The sequence below is a fragment of the Maniola jurtina genome, chromosome Z (assembly GCF_905333055.1).
Source record: "Maniola jurtina chromosome Z, ilManJurt1.1, whole genome shotgun sequence".
Taxonomy (NCBI): Eukaryota; Metazoa; Arthropoda; class Insecta; order Lepidoptera; family Nymphalidae; genus Maniola; species Maniola jurtina.
The window spans coordinates 8573296-8587438 of NC_060058.1; the positions used below are offsets into that span (position 1 = coordinate 8573296).

A 14143-nucleotide genomic window follows, 5' to 3' on the forward strand; every position below is an offset into this window, starting at 1 on the left:
TTCCGGGCTCCGGTTTAAAGTTATTTAATTATGTTGTACCACCGTTTATAGAACTACCGATTAAGTTTAACACACAGGATAGCGTTTATGTTGAGAAAAAAGATTTCATGCCGGATTTTAAAACCTAAATCCACGCATACAAACAAGCCATGAAACAGTGGATATTGTGGGAGTGGACGTAAGAGGACACTGGGTACTTTAGCATACTAGACATTCTAGGAGACTAGATATTGTCAACCAGAGCCCTTTTATGAGACTAGCTAGTCTTAAATCAATTAATTTAGAACTTTATTAAGTAAGCACTTTGATGTTGATTATTTATAGGAGTCGTGCGGGAGCAAAATTAGATGATCGCTTCAAGTCGACGCACGGTGCAGGCGGCGTCCGCCTCACCATCTCCACTGTAAGCACTGGAGACAGCGGCGTGTACACCCTGCAAGTGAGTGTCTTCACTATCAGGTCCCCATTTGTAAAACTCACCATCTTTGGTTTTGGGATATATCATTGGCGAGACCGCTATCAAGCACTAACCTATCAATGTCATAAAATAAACACAAATAAAAAAACAAGTGTAAATTAAAAAATTATAACAAGTGAAGGTTACAGTAACTAGAAAAGAGCTGATAACTTTCAAACGGCTGAACCTTCGATTATAGCTAAGAAAACTCTCGATCAAGCCACCTTTCAAACAAAAGAAACTAAATTAAAATCGGTTCATTAGTTTAGGAGCTACGATGCTACAGACAGATACACAGATACACACGTCAAACTTATAAAAATGAATTTCAATGATTGTCAACAGGCTAGCAATGCTGCCGGTAAAGATACGACCCGGGTACAGCTGGAAGTTTCCCCGGATGAAAAGCCAACTGGTGAAGATCCGCCAACATTTCTTAGGCGACTCCAAGACTTGACCGTTAAAGTTGGAACACGGACAAGGTTCCTTGTGGAAATAGTCAGTTCTACAGAATGCAGGGTACGTGAAATTAGTAATTACCTGTATATAGATAAGCCCCAAAGACGCAATGAGCGATGGTAGGACGTCAGACTGGACGGTAGCACGCAGGTAATTGCGGAAGCAGATTCAACACGTCACACTACGGAACGCGATAGTGATTAGGTTAGTGTGGTTGGGCTTTTACAACTTTAGTAGGTCGGCCTACGCAAATCATGCTCACGTGGATAAGTACATACTAAACTGATAAATCAACTCGACCTTAGAAGCTAGTGAATGAAGAGAATAAACTGAAACTGAATGCGACCTTGAAATTCTAAGGAATGCGTACGCCGTCGCGCCGTACGTCAAACCTATATACTTAGTGACATAATTTCTCTATTTTAAACCTTCACGTCCCTCTGTTCCTGATTTTCTACTATAATGTTGTAAGAGTATAATTTTATGTTAGTGTATGCAAAAACACATTTTTATTTCTTTTATTGTGTTTACAATTTTTTAATTTTAAGTAATAGCGACCAAAAGTAGGTAAGTAGTAAATAAAATAAAATATGAAACAATAGAAGTAAAACCGCTTTGAACTTGAAAGTAACTCGGATTTTTTCATATATATAACCCGTACGTTACTTTCATCCGTATTTAAAATAATTGCCAAATAGAACAGCTATTTTGAGGCAGCCATTTTTTATCGAGTTAAAAGCTCTTTTTAGGGTTCCGTATCCAGAGAATCCCAAACGGGATCCTATTACTAAGCCTCCGCTGACCGTCCGTCTGTCCGCCTGCTTGTCCGTCTTTTTGTCAGTCTGTGTAGGAGTACGAGGTTAGGAATCGTCGTTTTAGTGGCTCGCGCAAAATTCTATGTGGTCTGCGTTACTGTACTGCTTTTAGGGGCAGTTTTGCCTTTTGAGTATATTGCATCACGATTCACGATGCTGGGGCACAATATTCCGCTACCTAATCGTGATTCTCTTTGTTATTAATTAAATAAGTTTAAATCTCAAAGCAAACTGAGTTTTTCAACATTACGGCTGAAAAAATATGTACTTACAAAATAGTTACGTGACTTAAAATACATAGATCGATTTAAATATTAATAGCGTCTTGTAGATTCCACATGAGCAAGAGTTGTGACAGGAGTTAAATTAATAGTTTTTGGCGCGAAGGTGTTTCATCCCAGAATAGTCACGACAATATTGTGTAGTGTGTACCGTACCTATCTCAATAAATAACACCCTCTTTTTATACGTGAATCGCTGCCTGAAAGCCCGTAAAAGTCCCAAAAAGTAAGTGTTGATGGTTGTTTCTCGCCTTAGCGTCGTATCATCAAATGCTTTCCCAGTCAATTGCAATCCTAAGACGACTCTAATGAGCTCTGAAGAAGTTCAACGCAGTTCGTATATCATCTCCGACCAGAACAGCTTTTACCTTTTTCCGATAGTGGTAAAGAGAAAGCCTACTCCACTTTCACCAAGCCTCGATAGTGCAACGGTTGAGGAGCGGACTGAATTCCGGAAGGTCGATGGTTCAAACCCCACCCGTTGCACTATTGTCGTACCTACTCCTGGCACAAGCTTTACGGTTAATTGGCGGGGAAAGGGGAGTATTAGTCATGAGTCATGATTAGCATGGCTAATATTCTTTATAAAGAAAAAAAACCTTGCGTCATCATGCACAATGCTGAGGCTCAAAATCCTTGTGACGGATCATCTTCTCCGTCACGATATTGTAAAGACGCACAAGGACAGCAATAAATAATCGAAATGATAACATTTAATATAATTTTTTTCATCCCTGACGACTTGTGTTACAGGTGACTTGGTACCGCAACGAACGTCGGCTGTTAGAAGCGGAACGGATTGCATTGGTTCGCGACGGTAACTTCTGGTGCGCAGATATATCTGCCGTGAGCGTGGATGACGCCGGAAGATGGACGTGCACCGCTGAGAATGTCGGAGGCAGGGCTAGCTGTTCTGCACATCTAAATGTTTTAGGTCAGATTTACTTTTAATCGTTGTTGCATATTAGTTCTGTCATCCTACTGCGAAAGATGGAAATGAAAGGAGGATTGCTAAATAATATGTGTAAATTAAAAATTTATAACACCCCCGACAAGTGAAGGGTTACAGTAATAACTAGAAAAGAGCTGATATCTTTCAAACGGCTGAACCGATTTTCTTGGATTATAGCTAAGAACACTCCCGATCAAACCACCTTCCAAACAAAAAAAACTAAATTAAAATCGGTTCATTCGTTTAGGAGCTACGATGGCTCATACAGATACACAGATACACACGTCAAACTTATAACACCCCTCTTTTTGGGTCGGGGGTTAAAAACTGGAACACCTGCTAATTATGCCATTGTAAACATTACACCTAGCAACGTCAACAGCAGAATAGCCGTAAGTTCATTGTAGGGCCTGTAGAATTAGGACGTGTGTAGACCGTGTGTACCGAGTAGTTGTAACGTATGAGCCCGCAAAATATATTTCCATTTCTCAAAATGGAAAAGACACTGCGATTATGGTCTCCAATTGTCCAAGTGTTTGACATTTTCGGGGCGCATTAACAGGGCTCTCTCCGTCACTTACTCCATACAATCGTAGTTCCAATTCCATTTGAATATTGAGCAACCAAAGTCCATGAAATTTTGCAGACATATTTTAGAAACTATCTGTGCCTGTGGTGTTTAAGATTTTTCTAAAAATATGTAGTTTTAAAATTACAAGGGCTCAAAGATTTGTATGTGAATTTTTAAGACCGCGTAACTTTAAAACCGAATATTTTAACAGAAATCTGGAAAACCACAGGCATAGATAGAATATGTCTGCAAAATTTCATGGACTTTGGTTGATTAATATACAAAAGAAATTGGAACTACGTTTGTATGGAGCGAGTGATGAAGAGACCCCTCTTAATGCATATATTTAGATTCCGTCTTATTTTTCAGTACCTAAAGCATACAAACGTCCAGAGTTTGTTGAAGAGCTTCGGGCATTATTGACTGAACAGGGAACGGTGTCGCTCGAGTGTAAAGTGGTGGGGGTTCCGACCCCAGTACTGCGTTGGTTTAAGGTATTGAAGTCAATAACATTAATTTGCTTAGGTACAAATATACAATTTTTAATTGTTAATTTTTATCCGATTGCGGCAAAACCAAAAGGATGGGTTATGATTTTACCAGTCTACGAGTATGTATATTTGTATCCAAATTCTGTGTGTTCCACCGTAGTGCCTCAACTACTGGCCCGATTTTGATGAATGTGGTGTCAATTGATTCGTTGTAAATGTCTGGGTGACATAGGCTATATTGTAAACGAAAAAAAATGACCTAATTGATTTTACATTAAAGAAAGTGGAGGTGTCCAAAAATTTTTTTTTGCTATTGTATCGAGCGGAATGTCAAATGAAATAGGAGAAAATTCTGAGCTCATGAATATAAATGTACAACAACATTAAAATATACCAAGCGACAGACGATCGCAGTTGGGTTTTAGTTTTCTATTTTATCTTGTAAAATATTATTTTATAGGATAGTCGCGAAATCAAAGCCGGTGACGTTTTTGCTTTAACTGCAAATGCGGAAGACCCAACGTCACTCGGGACATACACATGTGAAGCCGTGAACTGTATGGGCAGAGCGTATTCTTCATCAAAAGTACACGTCATCGGACGCTCCAGTAGAGAGAGTTCTGCTCGGCCAACTTCTGGGTATGGGTATCCCTATTAATAAGATGTAGTCTATACTTACTAAAGTATTTGTTACGGAGATATTATATATATATGATATTATAGTATGACGAAAAAGAATACAGCTTACATTTTATCCTGAAAAATGAAAGAGTTCCCTTGGGAACTCTTTCATTCAAGACCCTTGGGTCTTTGTAAAACTAAATTCATGAGAACGAAGTTGCGGTTATAATCTCGAATAATTTGATGCATTCGTGTGCTGACATCCGTATTTGTTATACTGTATTTCTAGAGATAAAATATTTATATTAATTTTTAATAATTGTAGGGGCATTGCACTCGAACCACCTCCGATTTTCACTAAAGAATTAGAGGACCAGTTCGTGAGGATCTGTGAGCCTCTGACACTCAGCTGCCATATCGTAGTGCCGCCGTGGCCTCGGAGCATTGTTTGGTACAATAAAGAAGGGAAAATTGAACCTAGTGAAAAGTAAGTAAGTCTAGAAAAACGTCAGCTGTAAAACTATCCACATTCACCTTGACTTTTCAATCTTTAGGTCATCCTGATCATCATGATCAACTCATTTCCGCCCCACTACTGAGTACGGTCTCCTCTCAGAATGAGAAGGGTTTAGGCCATAGTCTGCCACACTGGCAAAATGCGAATTGGCAGACTTCACACACCTTTGAGAACATGGAGAACTCTCAGGCATGCAGGTTTCCTCATGATGATTTCCTTCACCGTCAAAGCAATCGATATTTAATTGCTTAAAACTCACATAACTGAAAAGTTATTGGTGCGTGCCCGAAATCGAACTCCCGACCTACGATGAGGAGGCGGACGTTCTAACCACTAGGTTATCACAGCTTTTGATCTGTCAAATTCATAAGTTGACCTGAAAAGAAGTTGTACCTACAGTAAATATTTAGTACATTTTATCTTATTTCAGGTATCGTGTTCTAGAAGATGGAGTAGGGGGGTATTTACTAGAGGTTCCTTCAGCAGAGTGGCCCGACGAGGGTGAATGGAAATGTGTAGCAACTAGCTCAGGAGGCAGAATTGGCATTACCACTTGCTATGTCTCTATGGATGGTATTATTATTTTTTGGTTACACAGTATACTAGCAGCTAGCGTATCATCCTCCTTTAGTGTGGTTTTACAGTGACGCTTTCGCCAGCGCGGTTGGTAAGCGTTGCGGGCCACGAGCTTTGCGTCTCTTAGATCGTTACATAGTCGCGCGGATGGCCCGCGCTGACGGCAATTCGGCCACCGCGCTTACCATCCACGCGCTTACCACCCGCGCGGACGGTAAGCGTCACTGTAAAACCAGCCTTATATTATAAGGAATTGAAATCGCCTTGTAAATATTATGGCTCTTTTTAAATGCATATTGCTGTGCCCCGATGGTGTTGCCACCCGACCCGTGATGCAAAATATTTGGAATAATATTGAAATGTAAGATAAATTAATATGAATACGTGCATGGGCTGTTCCAGAAGTTTTTTAGCTAACCAAAATAAATTGGTATGTGAGAAAACTTTATTTAATGTTTTCTAAATATTTTTAATACCCTAGTGTACCTATCTATACACTTTGCCAAATGGTAAATTAGATATTTTCATTGTACTTTTAATTATTCTCACACCGATCGACTGTTGAATTTGGAGCCACACTTTTGGCCATTTATATTTTACGATCATTCGTATCCAAAATCATAGTATTAAATAACACATAGCTAAAAAACATCAAAATCTCATTTTTCAGTCCCAAAGAATTACCGCAAGCCACGATTTATGGAAAATCTTCAAGCTGTTTTAACTGAAGAAGGACTTGTGTCGTTTGAATGCAAGGTTGTCGGGTTTCCGACACCAGTACTAAGCTGGTTCAAGGATGGCCAGGAATTAAAACCTGGTGACGTATATCAGCTCACGGGCACAAATTCACTAGGTTCTTATTGCTGTATAGCAAGAAATTGTATGGGACAAGCTAGCAGCTCTGCAGAACTAACAGTGGAAGATATTCAAAATCAGCTTAATGAAGAGGAAAAGTTGCAATTATTCTCGAAAAATCAAGCCCCTAAATTCCTGCAGGGTTTGAAGAGTGTTGAGGCTAAAATAGATGAACCATTCCGTTTTACTATTAAAGGTAATCAAAAAATTGTAATATTTTTCTAAGTTGGGTATATTATGTAAATAATCTTACAAAGACTATAATATAATGATTAGCTATGAAGAATTTTCTCTTCGATTAATTATGTGCCGTCAGAATATTCAAGTGTCGTCATGACTAGGTACATGTGGTGAAAAAGTTGAATTCAACATTTCAGCTTTTGAGTACCGCGTTATCATCGCATTTATTATTATTTTTCTACGCAGAAAGCGGTAACATTATTACCTTTTTAGAAAGTATATAAAATGCTTTTCCCATAATCTGTATCGATAGAGTATTTTTTTAGTTTATTGTTGAAGTCTAAACAATTTTTTTAGAAATTTCACTTACTCGTAATTCTTGATCTTTAATAGATCTTTAGTAGAAACAGGAGACCTCCTGTTTCTAAGATTAAGGCGATAGCCAAGAGGATGCAAGTTGAATCGCTGCTTGTTCCGCAAATTTTGATATGCATTTAAAATCCATTAGGGAAATCTTTCACTAAAATTTTATTTCAAAAACAAATATTTAATTCATCCGCTTACAGAAAAGTATAATTTCAGGGCACAAGGAGTATTTTTTTTTAGAATTGTTTGTTTTTAATAGAAAGTCAAAAAATTTCAAAAGAATTTTAAATGACCATTTTTTATTATTAATCATGACTCTAACATGTTATTTTTTTTGTAGTTGCCATTCCGCCTGAACCAACAGTATTATGGTATCGTGACGATCAACCGGTGGACGAATCGTCTCGTTGTCACCATGGAAAAGAAGAACGTGGTGTCTTCTTTCTGGATATTCAAAGCTTGGAATTTATGGACCAAGCTGAGTGGAAGTGCGTTGCTATGAATGACTTTGGACATAGTGAAACTTCTTGTTTCTTAAAACTTATCATACCGCGACATTTTAAAAAGCCACGGTTCCTAGAAAATCTTCAAGCTATTTTATCTGACGAAGGAGCTGTGAATTTAGAGTGCAAAGTTATTGGTGTACCGCAGCCAGTACTAAAATGGTACAAGGACGGGGAAGAACTAAAACCAGGAGATATACACAGAATAATTTCTGGCCAAGACGGAACCTGTTGTCTAGGAACATACACATGTGAAGCCCAAAATTGTATGGGTATTGCAGCTAGCTCTGCATCTTTGCTTGGCTTTGAAGATTCTATGAAAACAAAGAATAAGAAGAAAGTTGATGAACAAACCTTACAAAGAAATTTATCACTCAGCACTATACATGAAGAAAGAACTTCGCAGATGTACGACACTCCTATTGGGGATATTACTTTGGATGACAAAGGGGAAATTTCGTTTTCATTTGATGGAAAGGAAGTCTCTGTATCACTGTATGAAACTCCCGATTTAACAGAAGAAGAAGCTCTACAAATAGTTGAAATGTATGCGGATCAACTATCAGAAAATGTTAGTGAGCACAATGTGGTTGAGCTTCCTCCATTACGATTTGTTAAGGAAACTTCAACTTCAGGTAATTTATTAATGGAAGCGATAATTATTGATGTTTCTCCTGAATACTTTACGTCTCCAGAAGAAGATTTAAGAACTGAAGCTGATATAGAAGATATTTCTATTGCTGACGAAAATGGTCTACCACACTTATCTCTAGATCAGGAAATAGATGGTGACGATTACTTAGAAAAAACCATGGCACGACTGTCTGATGAAAAAGCTGATTTTCCTAAAAAAACAGATAGGAAGAAATCAGATTCACAAAAAAGTGTCGATGATTACTTTAGTTTATCACGAGATCAGTCTCTATCTGAAGAAAAACGGGATGACGATACTCAAGCTCTATCTGAAAGTGATTTACAAAGTTTTGCCAGTGCTCGCAGTTCTGGAAAAGTGAAGTCCAAATCTTCAAAACCTTCTATTGAAGATGGCCAAGAGTCTTCAGATGTGACAAAAACAGTTTTGCTGAAAGAAGATTTACAGACCTTGCGTAAACAAAATGAAATAGAGTTAGGTATGAAAAATATACGAGAACGAGAGCGGCGGAGTCGAAGTTCTAGAAGATCCAGTTCTAGTAGCGAAAAATCATTAAACAAAAATAAAGAAGAAATTTTAGACAGTAATTTTGCAAATGTACTGGTTGAGCCTACTTTTGATCAAGAAAAAACTAATGCAGCAATAAATACTATATGTTCCACTTTAACAAACTTAATAAATGATGTACAAATGATTGAACGAGATATTATACTCAAATCCGAACTAATGTCAACAGCCGCTACAGCAACACAAAGTTTAGAGATCATTAATAGTATTATAACTCCATTGTCTGAAATACATAGTATTGCAGAAGCCATCAAAGAAACAGTAAAGGAATCTCTTGAAGTTAAAGCATCATTATTTAATAGACTTCCACAATCTTTAAGTATACTTCATCAGAGCTTAACGATCATAGAAAAGTGCATTGATTTAGAAAGTGAAAATAAAACATTAGTGAAGAAGACATGTACAAATATTATTGAGAAATGTGCTGATGAACTAAATAAGTTAGTTAATGATATAAGTTCAATAGTGAACGTAGACAGTTTATTTCTGGAAGACACTTGCGTTTCTTCTATACATACTACGAACTGTGAAATTCTTAATACAATCACGTATTCGGTGGCTGCAATTAAGGAAAATAAAAAAGTCTCCGATAAAATAGACACAAGCCTTGATGAGATGACACCAGAATTAAAACACTTACAAAAAACTCAAAAAGCTGTCTATGAGTTAAGGAATCCACTCAAGTCACTACTACATATAACTGAAGCGGTAGATATTTCAAGTTTCATAAGTGCAGAACATATTAGTAACACTCAAATTATTCTCAATGATATGTCGACACCTATTCAAGAATTACAAAGTGCTTTGGAACAAATCGAGTTTCTTTCAGTAACAGAAACACAATCAAGTTTGCAAAAATACAACACTGAAATTATGGAGACTGTTATGGACTCTGTGATAAAACTACGAACATCATTCGAACAAATATCTGAAGATGTTGGAACAGCGGAAAATGTAGACATATTGGAAAAAGTTTTAGTTGGTGTAAAACATAACATTAATGAAATTTCTGCTCATTTAGATATGGTTGAAGCAAAAATAGGTTCATTTGATGTATTGAGTAGTGAAAATAAACTAGAAGCTCTACAGAAAATGGCTCAAATTTTGATTAATTTAGAAAATAATTTAGTGTTATTTGATGTAGTTCCATGTTTAAAAATTCACATGGCCGACTTTCACAAAAATTTAACTAAAGTACTAGAACATGTTATTGAGAGTAATGAAGCAAAAAAATATTTTACCTTTTTGGAAATCTGTGATGGTGTTAGTAAGCTTAATGCTCTTATAAAGAATATGGATTCGAATGAAATATTATCGCTGGCTGGCATCAGTAATAATCTTAAAATTATTCAAGCAAATATAAAAAAAAATGAATTTACAGCAGATCTAAACTTTTCTATTTTATCAAATATAAACAACTTGTTAGTTAATATACATGAAACGATGAATCATGCAGATATATCAACCTGTAGCATGATTTCAGAAAATTTAGAAGATTTGTCTATCAGACATTTCGAAGAAGGAAAATTAAACATTGTTTTGGAACAGATAGATAAAGCTATAAGTACAATTAGTAATGTAGTATCCTTAGAAACTACAAAAGATTTAGACATAAAACAAGCTTTAAATAAAATTATTCCTACACTTGAAGAAATCAGATGCTGTGTTGCTTCATTAAATGTAAATGTAAATGAACAAGACGAAAATATTTCTGATATGAGTAACTTTACCTTTACACAAGCAGTTGCTAATCCACTTTGTGAATTAAATATTGGTATTAGTGTGCTTAATCAGATAATTTGTGAAAAAACATTAGATCGTTGTGAAAACGAGCTAAAAGTGGAATTGGTGACACCATTATTAGAACTACATAATGCTTTAGAAGTTTTACAACAAGATGTGATATCACAAAACAGTGAAAATATAAATAATCTTAGCATTATTAGTAGTGTAGCAAATGCTGTACAAAGCATTCAGAGTTGCATATTAATGATTCAAGAACCGCATTTGTTAGAAAATGCAGATGAATTATCCACGTTAGATGATATTTCCGCAATTAAAACATCTGCAGAAATACTATCCTGTGATCATTTGTTAACGCCCACTGTACATGAAATGCCTACTGAAATAGATACGCAAGTGGCTACTGAATTTGAGACGCAAATTATGCAATCTGTTTCGGCTAAAATTTTAAGTAACTTAAATGACCACATTTCAATGTTACAAAAGCCTGAAATAATGGAAATACTAGATGACTTGTCTAAATATGATGAACATTCTAGTATAAAGTCAATTACTACAGGAATTAGTACAATACATTTTGCAATAGAAGAAATTTTACATCCTGTTATATTAGAAGAGTCCCAAGAGCTATCTAATTTCATCAATCCGATTCACCTTTCAGTAATAATGCAGCCAGTACAAGAACTTTACAAATGTTTATCGGTTCTCGATAAAAACAATATGCCAATTGAAAGCGCATTAAAAAAGGACCAAGCAAAATTCTTGTCGCAATATTTATCAAAGCTTGAAGACTGCCTACGTGAAACTATAGATTGTTTACATGTTGCAATTGAAACAGCGGATATTACTTTAGAGATATCGACTCAAATAGACAAATTGCGAAAATCGTGTGTAGAATTAAAAAAATATCTGGACACAGCTAAAATTGATGCTATTGTTGAAAGTTCAGAATTCATTATTTTAGAAAATAGTTTGACCACAATCTTAAATACAACCGATTGCTCCCAAGAAATAAATATCGCCAGAGTAAAGCTCGCTCTCGAAAAATTGCAACAGACTATAGTATTGGCTAAAGATGAAATATTGGGATTTACAGTAGAAAATCCTGTGGTCTTACATCATGAAACTAAGGTTTTAAAGTCAGTTGTGGATATTGAAAACACTATTGCGTCGTTAGCACAACTCCAATTTGTCGACATAGGGCAAGTCTCCGATTTTGACTCCGGTGTCTCCCAACAAGTAGACAAAGAAGTAAACTGTGATCAACTAAATAAGATAGAGAATATTGTTGAAACAATTAAAAATTGTATTCAACAGCTACCTCTCGACATGCCAAATAGTAATAATTTAATATCTGCGAAGAACTTTGTTGCAACATTCAATGATGAAATAACTTTATTGTGTTGCTTATTCAATCAAAAGCCTACAGCTAAACAAATGGTTAAAATGTTGCAGTTATTTTATGACCTATTCCAAAATTTAAAACAATTCCAGTTACATCAAGAGGAACCTTATACGGTCTCAGAAGAATTTAATGGATGGATGGCTACGTTGGAAGAATGTTTAAACAATATTCAAGCATTACTTCTTGAGCTATTAGAGAGTCAACATAAATTAGTTTTTGATATTCCGATCTCAAATATTAGAAATGAAGAAACAACTTTAAATAAATTACTAGAATCCAGTGAATTTGCAAATTCACATCATTTTGTGAAATTGTTATTAAACACTATCGAATCAATTAAACCTTGGTTTGAAAATATACACGCTGATGTTGTCAAAGAGTTGGAATCATGTAACTTTAATTTAAATGTCAATGATGATGCAGATAAAAATTTTGCTATACTTTCTGAATATTTGTCTGAAATAATAGAAATTAAAGACGTTAAAAATGAACTAGATATTGAAGGCATATTTAAAGTGATTCAAAAACATGCATATTACAAAAACATTAGAGGTACCGGAAAGAAAATTATTTTTATAAAATGTATCTCTGACTGTTTAGATGTATTAAAACAAACTTTGGGTGTGGTAAAGACTAGTCAAGAGAGAGAAATTGTTGTGAATTTGGAAACTACGCCAGACGCATATGAATTGAAAAAACTCTTAACGGAATTATCTGGACCCATTGAAATTTTATATGAAACAATAATGCACATATGTGATGAAAATTTACAAATTACTGACAAAAGCATCATTTTGAAACATTTAGAGTTACTTGAATCTCAAGCAAAAGCTATCAATGAAGCTAAGGTAGCTGAAAAATTATTGAAATTTAAAGACCTGTCCGTAGATCCTTTTGCAGACTTTTCTACAGTAAATTTAGCAAAAGACATTGTCAGTAAAATACGTTGTATGCAAAATAGATTAGAAAATCTGGAAAGCGCATTCTCTGTTGATTTGATTATGAACATTCAACCTATCAAAGAAATAGAAAAAAATCTAAATACCTTATTTGCAGACAACAAAGTTGTGAACGAGGAAAAGAGCCAGTTTAAGGGTAAGTTTTTTTTTCTCTCATTTATTTATTTTTCCCATTTTATCCTATTTTTAAACAACAAACAATTAAAATAACAAAAACAACAGAAAAAATAACAGCGACACAGAAAAAATAACAGAAACAACAGAAAAATAACAGAAACACAGAAAAAATAACAGAAACAACAGAAAAAATAACTTATTATAATTTATTTATTTATTGTAGTTTATTTATTGTAATTAATTATTTTATTACTATAATAAAGAGTATTGTAATTAATTTATTGTAGTTTTAGAGATTAATTAAATTAACATTCTGTATTTGAATCTTATATAACTATAATATCAAAGCATCATATTATGCTAACCATAATATTACGCATATTCTATCTTTATTTACTTTAAAATTTTGCATGAATTAAGTAAAATGACATAATAATAATAATTATTGTATTCTAAGACTTACGCTCTACTTACTAAAATAACCAGATGGCATCCAGATGGTTATTTTATAGAAGAACGACTTAGTTAGGTACTCCATTATTTGATAAATAGTCCCTAATTAAGCATGAGATCTATATGCTTTTTATCTAGAAAAACTGAGAGAAAAAAATATTGGTTGAGAAGTGCCGAACATTGAAAGATCTACACTTTGACACATAAATTAAGAACCATAGTGTATCTCACCAATGCTTAGTGAAATAGCAAACATTATAGCGATTTCGTCAGATTATTTAGGTACTTTAACTATGACGTATAAACAGGACGAATTAAAAATCCAAATCCATATTGGTCAAACCCCCTGCAGCATCAGGATTGAGAAACAATGTCGCAAAGTTCCCTAAACGATTAAAAAAAATTACGCAAATCGGTTCAGAAATGTAGAAGATCTCAGTGTACATAGGTAGAAAAACAACTCCATTTTTCAAAGTCGGTTAAAAAAGAAGCCTATTTTACTCCTTGGTTACTTATCCTCTACTTGTCAGTGAAAGGAAAAAAGCCATTCCGAATATTAGCACGTTCAAACAAACACGACGGCGGTGTATATTGAATTATTTG

The 14143-nt window shown here is 35.1% G+C and overlaps 1 protein-coding gene across 1 annotated transcript in view; it reads left to right on the plus strand.

Annotated features, from left to right (window-relative positions):
- Positions 1-14143, plus strand: part of LOC123880148 (titin homolog) — a 45528-nt gene that overhangs the window by 12358 nt on the left and 19027 nt on the right. Inside the window, exons 2-10 of the mRNA XM_045928095.1 lie at positions 325-439; positions 803-976; positions 2766-2946; positions 3905-4029; positions 4487-4665; positions 4973-5134; positions 5595-5737; positions 6411-6791; positions 7482-13106. Of these exons, the coding sequence (XP_045784051.1) occupies positions 325-439; positions 803-976; positions 2766-2946; positions 3905-4029; positions 4487-4665; positions 4973-5134; positions 5595-5737; positions 6411-6791; positions 7482-13106 (7085 nt within the window). The remainder of the gene's footprint in view (positions 1-324; positions 440-802; positions 977-2765; positions 2947-3904; positions 4030-4486; positions 4666-4972; positions 5135-5594; positions 5738-6410; positions 6792-7481; positions 13107-14143) is intronic.